The following is a 17,218-nucleotide window of genomic DNA, read 5'->3' as shown; positions in this document are numbered from 1 at the left end:
TAAAATGAATGGTAGAAAAAATGTTTATTTAAAATTGACATGTACATGAACTTGAAGTAAGTATTTGTTACACAAGGTTTAACAGAATCTAAATGTCCTGCTAACGCAAAACAATTTAAAGTTAAATCACAGTCTTAATGTAGTCTCGTCTTTATGTCAGTAAACAGTAGCAACATAACATCTACAGCAATCACGATTAATCGAGGTACTACAGAAACTGGGTGTTTCACTATTTCAATTCAGGAAATGTACAGAGTGAAGATTACACACGAGCGCCGGGGTCTCAGCGTTCTTTTAGGCAGCTGCGGCACGGAATCTCTGGATCAGAAATACAGCCTTCAACTCTGGAACTAGACACCAAAACAAAACTGTAACATTTACAGTAGACACAACGAACATCAAAACAAAATCTCACAATATTATACTCACTAAGGAACTTCTCTGCAGTTGTAAGAAAAATTTGGATTCAAACTGGTTTGTAGATTTTGAAATGAGGGATGTCGGCATGTGGTCCTGTTAAAAGAGAGCACAAGATCTCTTTAAGATAATGTTAGAATGATCTAGTCATAGACAGTAATGTGGTAGTAAAGTAGGTTTTGTGTTATGAACACATCTGCACATTTACTAACAGATTTACAGTCTACTTACACATCTGTGTCCTTGGTGACAAGCAGTACAGTCAAACCCTTTACTTTATTAGGATCCAAATTCTTCACTTCCACACTTCCAAATATACTTTATTCAAGAAAACAAAACAAATGATGTGTTATTATAAGATTATAAGAAAGCTGCCCAAACGTTTGCACATGCCATTAAATCTTTCTTTCGGCTTCTCTCAATAGGGGTCGCCACAACGGATTAAAAGAATGTAACTTTAGAACTTAATAGAACTTTCTATTATTAAATTCTGGGAATTAAAACAGTAAAAGACCTAGAAGTTATTTTAGAGAAAATTGTCTTTAAAAAATCATATCAACCAAGTTACAAAAAACAGCTTCTTCCACCTTAGCAATATTGCTAAGATAAGAAACATGTTGTTTATATCTGATGCAGAGAAGCTCGTCCATGCGTTCATGACCTTCAGACTGGACTACTGTAATGCATTACTAGGTGGATGTCCTGCATCATTAATAAACAAGCTACAGTTTGTCCAGAATGCAGCAGTCAGAGTTCTCACAAGGTGGAGAAAATATCACCATAAAACCCCAATCTTCTCGTCCCTACACTGGCTTCCTGTTAAGTTTCTACAAACTACTGCTACTTACTTATAAAACACTAAATGGTTTATCTCCATGTATCTCCAGTCTTCTAACATGCTACAATCCGTCACGCTCCCTGAGATCTCAAAACTCTGGACTTCTAGTAGTTCCTAGAAGAGCAAAGTCCACTAAAGGTGGTAGAACATTCTCACATTTAGCTCCTAAACTTGTTAATAGTCTTCCTGACAGTGTTCGGGGCTCAGACACACTCTCCCAGTTTAAGTGTAGATTAAAGACGTATCTGACATATCAGTTTCAAAATTCTGTGGCCTTTTAGAATTTATTCAATTAGTTATTTGCCTGAGATCAACTAGGTTTAACATTACGGTTTCACAAAATGAGAATTAATTCTCATTGAACACAAACCTTTCGTAAAATATGTTGATATTTTTCTATATGTTACCTTGAGTTGCTGAAGGGGGTTTCCAAGGATCCATTTAACATCACAGACACATTCCCACAAGCAGTGGCAGCAAACTGGTGAAAATATAAAGGAATTACTCAGGGTTTCTCCATATGAATATAAGACCTGTAATGTTTCTAATGTAAATATTATAATATAATGTGTTTTTTTATGGATGGAATATTTCCACTGATACTCCACTGATTTCTGCACCACCTCTAAAGTGGGTAATTAATAATCATTCGCAAAAACTGAAGCAACACTACATATTGTTGTGTGTATATGAAGGATAACAGTGCAAGTCTCTGGTAAGCTGTAGATTTAAACATTTCTGGAAAATGCTGCATTTCCAACTAAGGAATCTTGAATATATCTATAGTACAAGGTTTTCTGAATGTTTCCAAATGCCAGATTTCTGGCCATGAATTATTCATATATTACTTATTCCAGTGCTATAAAATAAATGCATATTTAAAGGTTAGCAAAAGTGTGATCATGGACAGCTCAACTTTTAATCAAAGAGAAGAAGTGCAGTGTGGGTAAAGCATTTCAATGAGAACAAAGACAAAGCTCCATTGATTACAAGCTGTGCAAAGAAACAGTTGTTGCTCAGACAAAACCGATCACTATTCCACTGTGTTATCTGTCATTTCAATCTGGTGCAGCTACTAGAATCTCCACAGGCTGAAAAATGTCATTCTTTCCCTGTTTGTTGCACAAGAGAGTCAATTATTACTGTGCTTTTCATATGCACAGTGTTATAGGACTGTTATATGTATGTCGAGGTGGAAGTGAGATATACTTACATTAATGGAAGCCTTCAGCCAGAAAGATCGAACTGGGTTGTTTTGACAATCTGACCAACCTGGACAACCGGTTGTGAAGGTTTCTGGTGATGGAGCACATGTAATATTTAAGATATCATATTTTAATTCAATTTATCTAATTATAATGACAACATCCTTCCATTCATTCACCTGATTAGCACTTCTATGCGAACCATACATTTAAGAATGATTTGATGTGCTGTACCTTTGCTTTTGTTTTTGCTGCACCAGGTCAGGTCATCAAACATAAATCCAAGCAACGTATCCTCTAGAGTAGCCAGGCAATTTCTTTTGGCAGTAAATGCATGTGCCATCTGTTTGGTTTTGCTCCAGAAGAGCATCTGCACAGAAACCAGTAGATATATTTGCAAATAGAGTTTACCACTAGAAAACATTAGGACTTATTTATTAATATCATTATATAATATCACTGTATTGTGGACCTAGCTTGTTCAGTAAAATATCTAGCTTGTTCAGCTGCCACTTATTAAGATAGTCAAAGAGGTGGATAGAAATATTTAATGAGTTACTAATGCAACATTAGAAATCACTCGTTTTCCCCAGATTCCTAAATCCCTGATTTCACCTGGATAATGCAGATCTGCTAAAAACTGCTGCTGTAATCTTAAAAACTGTCCTATACCCATCCCAAGCTTCTGTTTTACTACCATCCTATCATTATGTGCACAGCAGCTACCGAGCATCCTTTCAACAGTTTCAGTTACTGCCTTTGGTCTTCACCACAGTAGTATTGTAATCAATTATCCCACTATCTGTTAACACCTAGAACAGAAATTCAAATTCCAGCACCACAAAGTGCTTAGCTGCATAAACGAGATACTGTAAGTCACTCTGGATGAGGTTGTCGGTCAAATGGCAAAAAATAATAAAAAATGCATTCTTACACTATTACAGACAGCATCCTGTTTGACTGAACGTATTAAAGGATCATACGCCTCAGGAGAAACATCACATGAATCTTTTCCAATGTAGGCCTGCTCAAAAGCAGCCCAGATAATCTTGCAGTCATTGTTCCTTGAAAACAAAAAAGAAAAAATGGCAATTTGCACAAAGAGAAATGTATAGTTGTATTTACAGTGGTGGACAAAATACAGAAAAGCATGTAGTTGAGTTACAGTAGAGACACACGGTGAAATGTGACTCCTGAAAAAGTAAAAGTGCTCCTTTAAACTTTCACTTAAGTAAAAGTACAAATGTTCTTGCCTTTAAATGTACTTAAGTATCCAAAAGCACTATACCATATTATAATGCATAATATTCTAATATAATAATATATTGTATTATTAAACTATAAATGTTGTCACAAGACTCTTTACTTAATCAACTTAGTTGATGTGAAAAGACTCGAATGTGACTCTCAGCACACTGATCTATTAATAGAATAATATTAATGACTCAAACACTGATTGGATGATTGATTGATTATTATTAACATCATGAGCCCAAAACCTTCTTTTTTAACTACTTTAGAAAAAATCATGTAAATGAGGTCACGTGTGTTGTGGTGAGTTCGTTTAATTTTACGTCACATACTTTAATATGTAAATTTGCTTATTTATTTATATTTTCTTAATTGTAATTTTACTTTAATCTTTTACTGTGAGCAACTGCAACCAAACAATTTCCCAAAGGGATCAATAAAGTATTCCGATTCTGATATTCATGTTTGGATTAAGATAAACAAAACAAAACAAAAAATTCAACAATTGTTTCTTTCAATACAATTTAGATTTCCAAATAATATTCACTTCATTAAAATAACCCAAATATCGAACATCTGTAAAGCAAACTGATAAAAAGCGACAGAGCAGGAACTTCAGAACTGCATTCATTCTCACAGCAGCTGTTACATCACTGGAATCCCCAGTCCCTAAAACCTTGGCTGCACAATGACAAATCCTGTAGCAAAGCTTATAGTCAATCAAAACCATGAACCTCAAAAGTTCACCCTCAAGGTCAGCCCATGACTACCCAGTTGTCAGCACATGCAGGGTGAGCTTATCACTGAGGCATGCAACACTCTGCCAAAACAAGGGGCAAAGATCTCATCTGTTTTATGGTGAGAAATGTGGATCAAGTGTACATACTGTATTCACTTATATAAACTCCCAATGTATCAGAGACTCATGCGAGGGCTCTAGAACAGAAGTCGCTAAAACACAAATTTGGCTAAAAACATAACATGCTTTGAGAGAAGTGTTTGACTATTTTATTGGTTTGGAACCAAATCGAATTCTGAAAGTGAGTGCTCTGTGACAACCTTGGTGTTGCTGAATCATCAGAACATTTGGACTGGAGATTATATTAACGCTACAGCACAGAGGTGGATGTGGTTAACACAAGACTGCTGCCTGACCCTGTTTCAAGTTTCTGATCGGAAATGTGTTCCTCGTGGTCCGTAGAAATAAATGTTAGAAACGTTTCTTTATCTTCTAACGCAGGACTCTTTAAAGTTTTTCTGGTCAAAGACAGATAATAGATAGAGACATGGGGCAGAGGCATGGGGCAAATAGATTTGCAGTTTCATGCATTTTCCTTTTACTATCAGGTGGTTAATTATACATTTACATGAACTTCAGCTTTAATTTTATTTAATTTAGAACTTTAATGTAATATTTATAGTATATTTTAAAATATTTTTAATATTATATTCAATTTGCTGTGATTCAACATTAACATAATTTGCGGACCCCCTGTGGTACCAAAGCGGACCCCTAGGGGTCACAGACCCCCGGCTAAGTCCCATGCTGTAAAAATGATTTATTGATTTTGTTTGATATTAATTTTAGTTTTAGAATGTACAGAACTGTGACACAGAGAGAACAACCAAAAGTGCAATTTCAAGTAAAAAGACAAGGTGATATTTATTTATGTATTTATTTATTCCTTCATTTATTAATCATTTAAATAAGTTGAGGAAAGAAAACAGTGTAGCAGGCCCTCGCTGTCCATTTTATTACTACATTGTCTAAGCAGTCAGTCATGTAGCAGCAGCATAATGCATAAAGAATGTTTTAAGTCTCATGAGATTTTTTGGCAGAACAGTCTCAGGATTTACAAAATAAAGACTATATAATGAATTGGATTCAAGCTGCCAGGAATTTGACAGTAACTTATATAAACCTGTTCTGGATCCATCGGACATCAACAACTACAGACGGGTCGGTATCACTTCTCTCAGTTCTTTCTAAAACTCTGGAACACACTGTTTTTTTTTACCAACTGTCTGTCAGCAGCATTCAACACGGTCAACCATAAGACTACCGGGTATCATGATGTGGGTTGACATCTAACCCACGCAGACTCTACACTGGTGCCCCAAAAGGCTCAGTACTTGGTCCTCTCCTTTTCCCTGCTATACCCACCCTCTTGGTGAAGTCATATTCTCACATGGGTTTTATTACCACTGCTATGCATTTAGCAGACGCCCTTGTCCAGAGCATGGATCAGTAGATCTCCAGGTCAGGATATCAGAATAGCTCTACATAACTCTCTTATGACTTCCCCTCAGCCACCACTCACACCCTCGGGGTAACCATGGACAATTAACTGTCATTTTTCTCACATGTTGCTAATGTGGCTCATTCTTGTTGGTTCCTTCTCGACAACATCAGAAGAATTCGACTATTTCTGTTCACACAGGCTGTTCAGGTGCTTGTTCAGTCTCTTGTCATTTCGAGACTGGACTACTGCAGCTCTCTGCTGGCAGGTCTTCTTCTGAACGATTTTCGCCCAATGCAAATGTTCCAAAATGCAGCTGTAAGACTTGTGTTCAACCTGCCCAAGTTCTCCCACACCACCCCACTGCTGCTCAAAAAACTGCTCAGAGACTCAAAGCACTTTATTCTGAGCCTTGTAGCATCTCAGCATGCAAAAAAAACAATAAACCTTGAGTTGGACTTCCTCTTACAATATGTTTTTTTTTTCATTAATTTTGTGTAAACTCTAAAGACTGTGGTGACTCAAGTGTATTTCCACTTCTTCCTCAATCACCAGAGCAACTTTATTGTAGAACAGTGGGTGGGGTTTCTTCAACTTCTAGTACACCAATCACTACACCTTCAATCAGATCCACTTCATGGTTATACATTGTAGATACAGAAGCTGTTATTTTAGAAAATATATATATAGTCCCTACCGCAGACCCGTGCAAATGAATCTAAATGATCTCCTGGTGCACTCAGTATGGGTTTGAGACACATGGAGGATCAGACATGTAATCACATGACCTACAGGGTTTTGCTGTTCTGTTTAGGCAAAGACTAGTTTTGGATCAGGAGCAGGCAATACCAATGGTACTGTTTTGCTTCTTTCTCTTATTTTTCTTTTTGTGTAAGTTGAATGTTTTCTAAATTCTTTATTAGAGCTGCAGAAGAACGGCTCTTTAGGAGTAAAATATAACACCATTTCCTTAAACCTATTGCAGTCATAACAACATTTAAAGACTTTAAAGGGTTTGGTCATCAAAAATAAAATGGTCATTTCCTCACCAACATGCAGGTAATTTTGAGCTTTTAAACCCGATAAAGGACAAACAGACTATGCGTTAATAAGCTAAAAAGGAAACGCAGTAAAAGTAGTGGATGAGTCACAGTGACTATTGTAAAATATTTTAAAGATAATTTTGTATGATGAATCAACCAAATGATCCTGACCAAAATCAGTGTTGATACTATACATACTATAGCATAATACAAGGGAAACAAGGTATTTTGGAACTAGGAGTTGTTGACCCTGGAGTGTCGGGAATTGTTTTGAACCAGCACGAGCTCATTTCAAACCTCTTGCCATCATTTCCAGTGGTGCAGTGGAGTGATAATTATAAAACCTTTGATAAGAATGGTGATAATGTGAGTGCTGAGAAAAGAGAATTTCGGCATTATTACCAGAACGTCATGAATCGTGTCCCGTTTGCTCATGCAATTACAAAATGGGTGAAGATACATACTGCAGATAAAACTATTATAAACAACCCAATGCTTAAAGGATTTCATTTCCAGTTTAACAACTTTGTCGAAAGTTTCAGAACTTTTTTTAAAAGCACATCCAAGAAAACGGGTTAAACTTTCTCCATTACTTTGAAATAAGTGTTTCTGTTGTATTCAGTTATTAATGATTGTTATAAAAGACTGTTCCTTGGAAGGAAAATTTTTTTCAACTGTCTAATTAATAGTGCTTAACTAGTAATTATTCAACTATGCTCTGAGTGAACACTTGCACACTTGAATAACTCCTGCAGAAGCCTGTGTGAGGCCTTTCAGTCATGCACAGGTGCAAATCAAATGTAAACAGCTACTAAATGTTAAATCTGGTCTTGTAGGTCTTAAACATTCTAGCTGAATAAATGTGTTTCTAAATCTACACTTTCAGGGTCTGAGTCACCAGGAATAAAAGTTTGATATTGAGTAAGATCAAGAATTCTTTAAGTATTATTTCTTTTATGAGAAAGAAAAGTGATGTGTACACTGGTCTGGAAACCAGTTCTGGAAGGGATTTCTTTTTAATCTATTGGTATTTTGACATTTAAATCCGTGCAATATACAGTAGGTCATGGACAATGGAGAATGTAGAACATTTAAACACTAGCTTAAAGTTATTCAGTAAAATTGAAGATGTCACTAAACTGAAGAACCAAATGAATAATAGTCCTGTTTGTTAGGCGTGGCACGGAGGCGGAAGCCGGAGTAACGGCAAACAGAAACTTTATTAGAACCAAGGCAGAGCCAACACAAAACACCCGTGCAGTTCGGGACAATCCGGCAAACGGCAGTTCAATTATATTACCCACGGTGCGTTACGGAGGAAGCGCGGCACGGAGGGAATCGACGGGGAAGCGTCGGTAGTCCGAGGTGCGCTGGGGAAACCAAACGCGGCCGTGGAGTGAGCAAGGAGTCCGGGCGAAGAAGGCACGCAGCGGGAGAAGCACATAAGCGAATACTCAGCATGAACCTGCACAACCACGCATGAACGTCTAATAACGGACCCGGAATGTGGGTGAGTGAGTGGTTTATATGGTGGCAGGAAATGAGAGGATAATGTGCTTCAGCTGTGTGCGCTCCCAAGCACGCAGCGGCAAAGGCAGCCTCTGAAGGAGGCGTGGCAGGCGGATTCCTGACACCCCAAAGGGGCAGCACCAGACGCCCCCAAGCCGCCAACAGCCCGGTGGGCCCGGGCACTCGGAGGAGGGCCCCTCCAGTCCTCCAGGGTCGAAGGGGACCCGGCCGGAACCGTCACGGAGCCAGGATGGAACACAGCCCCACACGGAGGCCAGGAACGGGGTGAAGTCCACGGCGCAAACCCGGGGCGGAGAGACATCCACCACGGCGACCTGGAGCAGAGCGGTGCCCTCCGCGAAGGCTGCAGGCAGCGCGACGAAACCCCTGGAGACACGGGGGTAACGACGTCCTTGGCGGAGACAGGAGGCGGAGAGACGACCCCTGCGGAGACCCGGGCGGGCAGCGCCTCGGCAGAGACAGGAGGCGGAGAGGCGACCCCTGCGAGACCCGGGCGGGCGGCGTCCTCAGCGGAGACAGGAGGCGGAGAGGCGACCCCTGCGGAGACCCGGGCGGGCGGCGTCCTCGGCGAGAGACAGGAGGCGGAAAGCGACCCCTGCGGAGACCCGGGCGGAGCGGCGTCCTGGGCGGAGACAGGCGGCGGAGAGGCGACCCCTGCGGAGACCCGGGCGGGCAGCGCCTCGGCGGAGACAGGAGGCGGAGGCGACCCCTGCGGAGACCCGGGCGGGCAGCGCCCTCGGCGGAGACAGGAGGCGAGCCATGCCCTCAGCGAAACCCGGCTGCTGAGCGACCTCCCCTGCGGTGGTCTGGAGCTGAGAGGCGGTAGCCCTGGAGACCCGACACGGCCTGACGTCCCTGGCAGCAACTTGGAACGGATCGGCGTTCCCCAGGAAGGACAGGAACGGGACCTCATCATCCACGGGGACCTGGAGTGGAGAGACAACCTCGGTGACTACTGGAAGCAGGGCAGAGCTCTCGACGGGGCTTACCAGCTGGACGACCTTCTGGACAGAGCCCGGAGATGGAGCGATGTCCCTGACCGAGTACAGCGATTGAGTCGTGACCTCGTCAGGATTCGTCGGTGCGACGTCAACCTCCATGGAGCTCAGGAGTGACCTGTCTTCGTCCAGGGAGCTTGGAGACAGGATGTCACCGTGAGAGGGGTCCCGAGGCGAGCCGTCACCTTGTGAGAGACTGTGGGGCGAGCCGTCGCCTTCGGATGAAGCCAGGAGCAGCGGTTCGTCATCCCTTTCGCAGTCCCGGAACTGAGGTGAGAGCTCTGGGAATCCCTTGGGAAGAGAGACGGTCTGTGACGTTGTTTCGCCTACTGAGTGCTCGTGGGGCGAGCCGTCACTTCTTGGGAGACTGTGGGGCGAGCTGTCGCCTTCGGATGTAGTCCGGGGCAGCGGCTCGACGTCCCTTTCGCAGTCTCGGAGCGGAGTTGAGAGCTCTGGGGAACGAGAGATGGCATCACCCTCAGAGAGACTGTGGGGCAAACCGTCGTCTTCGGTGGAGCCCGGGGGCAACGGGACGACTTCCCTTTCGCAGTCTCGGAGCGGAGTTGAGAGCTCTGGGGAGCGAGATGGCATCACCCTCAGAGAGACTGTGGGGCAAACCGTCGTCTTGGTGGAGCCGGGGCAGCAGGACGACTTCCCTTTCGCAGTCTTGGAGTGGAGTGGAGAGCTCTGGGGAGCGAGAGATGGCATCGCCTCAGGAGACAGTGGGGCGAACCGTCGCCGGTGGAGCCGGGGCAGCAGGACGACTTCCTTCGCAGTCTTGGAGGTGAGTTGAGAGCTCTGGGGGTCCCTTGGGTGAGGCGGAGCTCTCGGGGACTCTCTGGAGCGGGACCGAGCTCTCGGGGACTCTCTGGAGCGGGACCGAGCTCACGGGGTCGCTCAGGGACGGAGAGGAGCTCACGGGGTCGCTCAGGGACGGAGAGGAGCTCACGGGGTCGCTCAGGGACAGAGAGGAGCTCACGGGGTCGCTCAGGGACGGAGAGGAGCTCACGGGGTCGCTCAGGGACGGAGCGGAGCTCACGGGGTCGCTCAGGGGCGGAGGCGGAGCTCTCTTCGGAGACCTGGGCGGAGCGGAGCTCTCTTGGAGACCTGGGCGGGCGGAGCTCTCTTGGAGACCTGGGCGGAGCGGAGCTGTCTTGGAGACCTGGAGTGGAGCAGGCTCTCCTTGGAGACCTGGAGCGGAGCTGGGCTCTCCTTGGAGACCTGGAGCGGAGCTGGGCTCTCCTTGGAGACCTGGAGCGGAGCTGGGCTCTCCTTGGAGACCTGGGGCCAGCAAAGCCCTCCTGGAGGTCCAGGTATAGAGCCGAGCACTCACGGAGGTCTTGGGGCCGGAGCCGAGCATTCATGGAGGTCTTGGGAAGGAGCCAAGCAGTCACGGAGGTCCTGGGGGCGGAGCGGAGCTCTCCTCGGGACACAGGAGCGGAGCTGGACCCACGGAAGGTTCTGGAGCAGAGCGGAGAGCTCCTGGAGGTCCTGGAATGAAACAGAGCCAGCCTGGATCTCCTGGAGCACGGCGGAGATCCCTTGAGGACCTTCGGAGCAGAGCTGACCTGGAGGGCCTGAAGCAGCGTGGTAACCTCCTGGAAGCTCTGATGAGGCAGCGTTCTCAGCAGCGGGGAGAGGAGATGGAGATCAGCTGTGGTTATCCCGAGTTCCCTGGTGAGAAGCTGGAGGAACTGGGTGCAGGAGCTGAACGCCCGCCATCGTGCTCCACAGCTCTCTGGCAAGGGAGAGAGATTCCTCGGGTAGAAGAGACATGTGGAGGGTGATTTTCGCCTCTTCGGTGGGATAACTGGCTGGGTTTAACTCCACATATCGATCCACGCTGCTTAAAAAATCCCTCCATTCGGCTCTGTTGCCGGGGAAGCGAGCCGAGTCCTGTGGCGTCCTGAAGGGGCGTGGCGCTGCCGGCGTGCCCGGCGGCTGCGAGCTTCCGGGTTTTCCGGGCGGAGCTTGACTGCCGCTTGACCGCGGCTGAACGAACCCGACCTCCGAGACACGGCTCGCGCCGGGACCACGGCGTTAACCCGATCATGTCCTTTTCCTTTTTCTCCTTCTTTTTCTTTTTTTTTTTTTCCTTTTTTTTTTTTGTCCGATATTCCTATTCAGGGGTCCGTTATTCTGTTAGGCGTGGCACGGAGGTGGAAGCCGGAGTAACGGCAAACAGAAACTTTATTAGAACCAAGGCACAGCCAACACAAAACACCCGTGCAGTTCGGGACAATCCGGCAAACGGCAGTTCAATTATATTACCCACGGTGCGTTACAGAGGAAGCGCGGCACGGAGGGAATCGACGGGGAAGCGTCGGTAGTCCGAGGTGCGCTGGGGAAGCCAAACGCGGCCGTGGAGTGAGCGAGGAGTCCGGGCGAAGAAGGCACGCAGCGGGAGAAGCACATAAGCGAATACTCAGCATGAACCTGCACAACCACGCATGAACGTCTAATAACGGACCCGGAATGTGGGTGAGTGAGTGGTTTATATGGTGGCAGGAAATGAGAGGATAATGTGCTTCAGCTGTGTGCGATTTGCGCTGCGTGCTTGGGAGCCTCTGAAGGAGGCGTGGCAGGCGGATTCCTGACACTGTTACTACTTCACTACATTAAACTATATTATACTATATTATATCACATTAATACGACGCTTTGCTCTCCCTCTAAAACATCATGTTCATCATATTATTTGTAATTCACTGTAATTGTATGTATGAATAATTTCACAAGACTTACATGTCTTCATGTTTATATCACACACTTCTGTGTCTAGTATTTACACTACAGTAACTTTGTACATTTGTAATTTATGTCTATTTTTCTTTCACTTAGTCTTTATTGTGTCCCGGAGACTCACAGAATGATCATTTATTGGATGGTGTAACAGAGTGTTTCCTGTAGATATAAAAATGAACTCTTAAATCTTGAAATTTATGAATGCATGAATGTGTAAATGAGGAGTTATCATACTGTCTGTGTTTACATGTTTAAGTGTGTATACAGACGTGTGAATTAAAAAAACATGTATTACATTTTATATTTTTAATTGCAAGAGAATGCGTATATATGCCTCCTGTGTCAAAGTCAACATTTTTCACCAGATTTAACATCTAATAAGCCACAGATGACTGTCTGTTATATAACATTTACATTTTTTTGCATTTAGCCGATGCACTTATTCAGAGCAGCTTCCAACCTTCAGATCAACATCTCACCCTGTTTCACAAGTGTTTCACAATAATGTTGACACACTAAGTTTGGTCACATTCAGATTCTAACTCAGTATGAAGAAAATAAAAGCAATCAGCCAAAACAATAAATCCAACCTGTCATAGACTGAAGAAAAGCTTCTATCTGGTTACTCTGCCAAAAGCCCACACCAGTGAAGGATGAACTTCTGCAAGTTTCTCCCATCTCCATACATTAACTTTCTGGAGCTCAACCAGACTGATCATCAGGTTCTTGGTCACCTCACACCAAAGCCCTTCTCCCCTAATTGATCAGTTTGTCCAGGTAAACACTCCTGGTTTTCCCAACCTTCTTCTAATGTGAGAATTATGGGGCCATTGTGCTCTTGAGAACCTACAATATTTGCTCTTATCTGCATTCTAAAATATGAAATAGATCTTATGTAGTCAGGTGTGTGCTGTTTCAGATCATGCTCAATCAGCTGAATTTGCAAGCAAACAACATCTGGAATCTGATCCAAAGAAATGAGATGCACCTAAGATCAATTTCAGCAAATAGTGTGAATACTTCTGTCAGTGTGATGTTTCAGTTGTTAATGATATGAATATGTTTATAATGATCACAAATTTGATTTATAAACGATAAATAATTATACTGAACACATAAAGCTGAAACAACAGATTGTGAATAAGAGTGAAAAGATGTGAACACTTTCTGAATGCACTGTGGGCTATAATGGCACACAGAACACTCTACATTCACTGGATACCAGAGCTCTAGTGATGAGATTCCACACTGTCTCTAAAGTTCCTCTTGGCATTCCTCAAAGCTTTCTGGTAGACAAAACCTGTAAGCCAGTGGCTCACCGTAGCTGAATGAAAAGTGCATTCTGTCAGTTTGAGATGAACAAATTTATACAAGTTGAAACACATTTGAAAATGCTTTTGCTCTTATCAGTGAACTTATTGATGTAGCTGACAAAAGAACTTATGCAGAGGTTGATGTCAGTCTTTGTAGCCTCTTGGAGCAACTCCCAGTTTCACAACAGCCCTTTAGCATGTTAATGGACTTCTTTTTCCACCGGTGGAGCATTTAGACAAAACAAAGCTTCATGGTTTAGACTTTTTAACTGTACTGTTGTGTGAAGTGGCAACAGTCCATCAGAACCTCCTCTATTTTTTTTTATTTGCATAATAAACTTAACTAATTTGCACAACAGAGGCAATGGTGCAGACAATGTTCTCCACATGCACCTGTTATTTTCATTCATTTGGGTTGTCAATTACATTCATTTTCAGGAAAATCAAACCTGAGTAAAGGACATAATGGGAGCATCTGCCTAAAGATCTCCATCATTGGGTCAAGCTTGGAAGAATTCATTCACGAAAGTGCATCAAAACTGTTTTTCTCAAACCTCTGGAACATGTCCAACACTTATCCAGTTTTTTTTTTTCTTTCTAAAAAATAAACCAGTTTAACACAACTAACCAGTTTATAAAATATTCCAATCAACCCTTCTGGTGTAAACATCTGTACCGGGTCCATTATTTACTGTTAAACCTGAAAAATCTAAGATACGTTCTGACCTTTTATAATGAAATAAGACTTGCATAATAACTCTTAATGAGTTCTTGGAATCTAATGCAAACATAATAATGAGTCAGCATGAGGAACATGTCTGCGACCAAACCAAACACATCATCTATTTTTTTTTTTATTCCTGGTAAACTTGAAGTAAACCTTTTACATTTCTATTTAAAATAAAAGTAAAAAAAAACTCGCATTTCGGTCCACCTCGATTTTATTACTGAAAAAACAATAAACAAACTTTTACTGATACTAAACGAGATTTTCTGATACTTTGATTATAGAAGATAACAGAAAATTAAATAAATAAACAGGTGCTTTTTAAGTACAAAAACTTGAATATCTTCAAATAAAACATCTGAAAAAAAAAACATCTTAACAAGATTCTGCGGTACAAGCAGAATAACTAGAGAAAACAAAGCCCACCCGGGGGGCATATTTCTAATTTATATATATATTTCTAATAATTCTGAATAAATTATTTTTTACTTTAAACACTGCAATAAAAAAGTTAAACTACTTTTATCATGTGTCCAAAGTCCACACAGCTCTTCAGCTTACCTGGTCACGTGACTGTTTTTCTGCAGGTATTCTTCACACCTTTCCATCACGACTTTCCTGAAACTGTGCAATTTGTTTTGTGCAGTTACTCCGCAAATAATCGCGATGACCACAACCACAATTAGGAGCACAGCGAATCCTATTAGACACCATTTCCTTCGGTTTCTGCCCGAATGCCGTTTAACCTTTTCACTTTCCATTTTCACTTAAACTGTATCTGAACTCCAGGAGCTGCAGAGATCCACTAAAGCTCAAGAGAGAAGTGAGAAGTTCCGCACCCTGGACTTTTTCTGGGGCTTCGCCAGTTTGTCGCAATGTCCTACAGCAGAAGGATTAGATTTCCTCCTGAGCTCCGCCTCTTGGTGTTGTGAAATCTCTGAGAACTCAAACACTTCACGTTTACCGAGACAGATGTGATAGAGCCCCCCAACCCCCCAAAGCGCCGAGCTAACAACAAAACATCTGCACAGCCGGGATGAATAGCACATCTGCTGTTCTCATTAGGGGGAAAAGACTGATTTCTGACTCTTTTTCCTTCTCTTTTTACTGCACAATGCGAAACTCAAGAGCAAAATGTGTGAAGCAGGTCTCTCGGTGTTATTAATTTCTCCCACACAAACCCCCTGCAATTCCTGCAATTCCTCAACCCACAGTGTAAATATCTCTGGATAGATCATAGAGGAGAAACCAGAGCATGTCCATGAAAACACATTAAAATAACATCTATAATAAGATTAAATACTACAGAATAAAATATATATACTGATGAAATGTTTTAGGGAAATGCAATAATAATAATAATAATAATAATAATAATAATAATAATAATATTTTTATTTAGCACCTTATTCAGATGCATGACAGTAAACACAATTCTGAATCTCATCTTTAGGACCACCTGAACGCATTCACACTAATCACAGTGTTTTGTTATGGACTGGAATACAATATCAGTGCTGTCACCTGTTAGACACAACTGTCTTCTAAAGTACCCCATCACATCACCTGAAATTCAGTCATCAATGTAGATAAAATTATTACACAATAAAGAATATTTATGGCTTCTTTTAAATAGTAATGTGTCATTTCTTTCCCCTTTAATAATATATCAAGCCGGTGAAATATTTCTACAAGGAAACCTCACAGGAATGTGTTTGGAAAAGCCTCTGGGTGCTGACCTTGGGTTAGCAGTCTGGGTAAGCTGTCTCTCTAAACAAAAGACTTTTGTGTTAAAGAGACAGTTAATGATCAACGTTTGAAAAGAAAACACCTGGGTATGTACATGAAGCTTTAATAAAACTAGTCATGTTCAAAGCAGTTTGTGTCTGTATTTAGTCAAGTCAAGTCAAGTTTATTTGTATTGCGCTTTTCACAACAGACATTGTCTCAAAGCAGCTTTACAGAAATCAACAGTGAAGGTGAATGGTGTGTGTTTATCCCTGATGAGCAGCCGTGGCGACTGTGGCAAGGAAAAACTCCCTTAGATGTTATGAGGAAGAAACCTTGAGAGGAACCAGACTCAAAAGGGGAACCCATCCTCATTTGGGTGACATCAAGAGTTTGATCATAAATCTTTCAACAATACAGAACACTGGAGAGTGAGAACTAACATGATTACTGGAGTATAAGATTATAAGTGATGTTCTTTCTGCAGTCTTATACAGTCTATATGGTTAGTAGCTCCGAGTTTTATGAGCTCAGCATTTGTGATCACCACAGATCCAGCATCAGCTTCTCCATGCCAGAGCCTTTAAACACTCCAGGAGGTCCAATGTCAAACTCCACACATGTAGCGGGATCCAAATGGCACTGGTACGTCTCTAGATGGTTCGGGATGTTTGTGAGTTCGGCATCTACTTCTTCAAAGCTCCGTAATCATCACGAGGTGGGAGGTGACTGGAGCTGGCCAAACCTCAGGGTGTCTCGGGATGGGGAGAGAAAGAGAAGCAGTGGAGAGGAATTAGCGTAGCTGCTGTTCATGATATTAACAGCACAAGTTGATAATGTGCATGTGATCAGATGTTCTGGAAGCACAAGGTTATGATATGCGATGTGTGTTATGTGTAGGTTTTGCTAAAAAGATATGTTTTTAATCTACACTTAAACTGGGAGAGTGTGTCTGAGCCCCGAACATTGTCAGGAAGACTATTCCAGAGTTTAGGAGATAAATGTGAGAATGTTCTACCACCTTTAGTGGACTTTGCTATTCTAGGAACTACTAGAAGCCCAGAGAGTTTTGAGATCTCAGGGAGCGTGGCGAATTGTAGTGTGTTAAAAGACTGGAGAGATACATGGGAGCCAAACCATTTAGTGCTTTATAAGTGAGGAGTAATAGTTTGTAGTCTATTCG

At 42.6% G+C, this 17,218-nt stretch overlaps 1 protein-coding gene across 1 annotated transcript; it reads right to left on the bottom strand.

The window, feature by feature from the left end:
• LOC124380174 (ADP-ribosyl cyclase/cyclic ADP-ribose hydrolase 1-like) lies at nucleotides 1-15,320 on the bottom strand. The gene is made up of 8 exons (XM_046840996.1): nucleotides 14,869-15,320; nucleotides 3,395-3,524; nucleotides 2,695-2,830; nucleotides 2,469-2,551; nucleotides 1,663-1,736; nucleotides 649-735; nucleotides 430-513; nucleotides 1-350 (listed from the first exon to the last, which is right to left on the bottom strand). Exons 1-8 carry the CDS (start codon nucleotides 15,066-15,068, stop codon nucleotides 284-286), a joined length of 861 nt encoding a protein of 286 aa, XP_046696952.1. The 5' UTR covers nucleotides 15,069-15,320; the 3' UTR covers nucleotides 1-283.
• Nucleotides 15,321-17,218: the final 1,898 nt, after the last annotated feature.

The sequence above is a fragment of the Silurus meridionalis genome, chromosome 26 (assembly GCF_014805685.1).
Source record: "Silurus meridionalis isolate SWU-2019-XX chromosome 26, ASM1480568v1, whole genome shotgun sequence".
NCBI classification, from domain to species: domain Eukaryota; kingdom Metazoa; phylum Chordata; class Actinopteri; order Siluriformes; family Siluridae; genus Silurus; species Silurus meridionalis.
The sequence above is the reverse complement of the archived record's forward strand: the minus strand, read 5'-3'. Positions and strand labels throughout refer to the sequence as shown.

Excerpts from the sequence above, each read along its gene's own strand:
- LOC124380174 (XM_046840996.1), bottom strand. The coding sequence starts at position 15,068 with ATGGAAAGTGAAAAGGTTAAACGGCATTCGGGCAGAAACCGAAGGAAA. Across the intron at positions 3,525-14,868 it reads AAAAACAGTCACGTGACCAG|GAACAATGACTGCAAGATTA; the intron begins GTAAGCTGAAGA and ends TTTGTTTTCAAG. Across the intron at positions 1,737-2,468 it reads GGCTGAAGGCTTCCATTAAT|TTTGCTGCCACTGCTTGTGG; the intron begins GTAAGTATATCT and ends TATTTTCACCAG.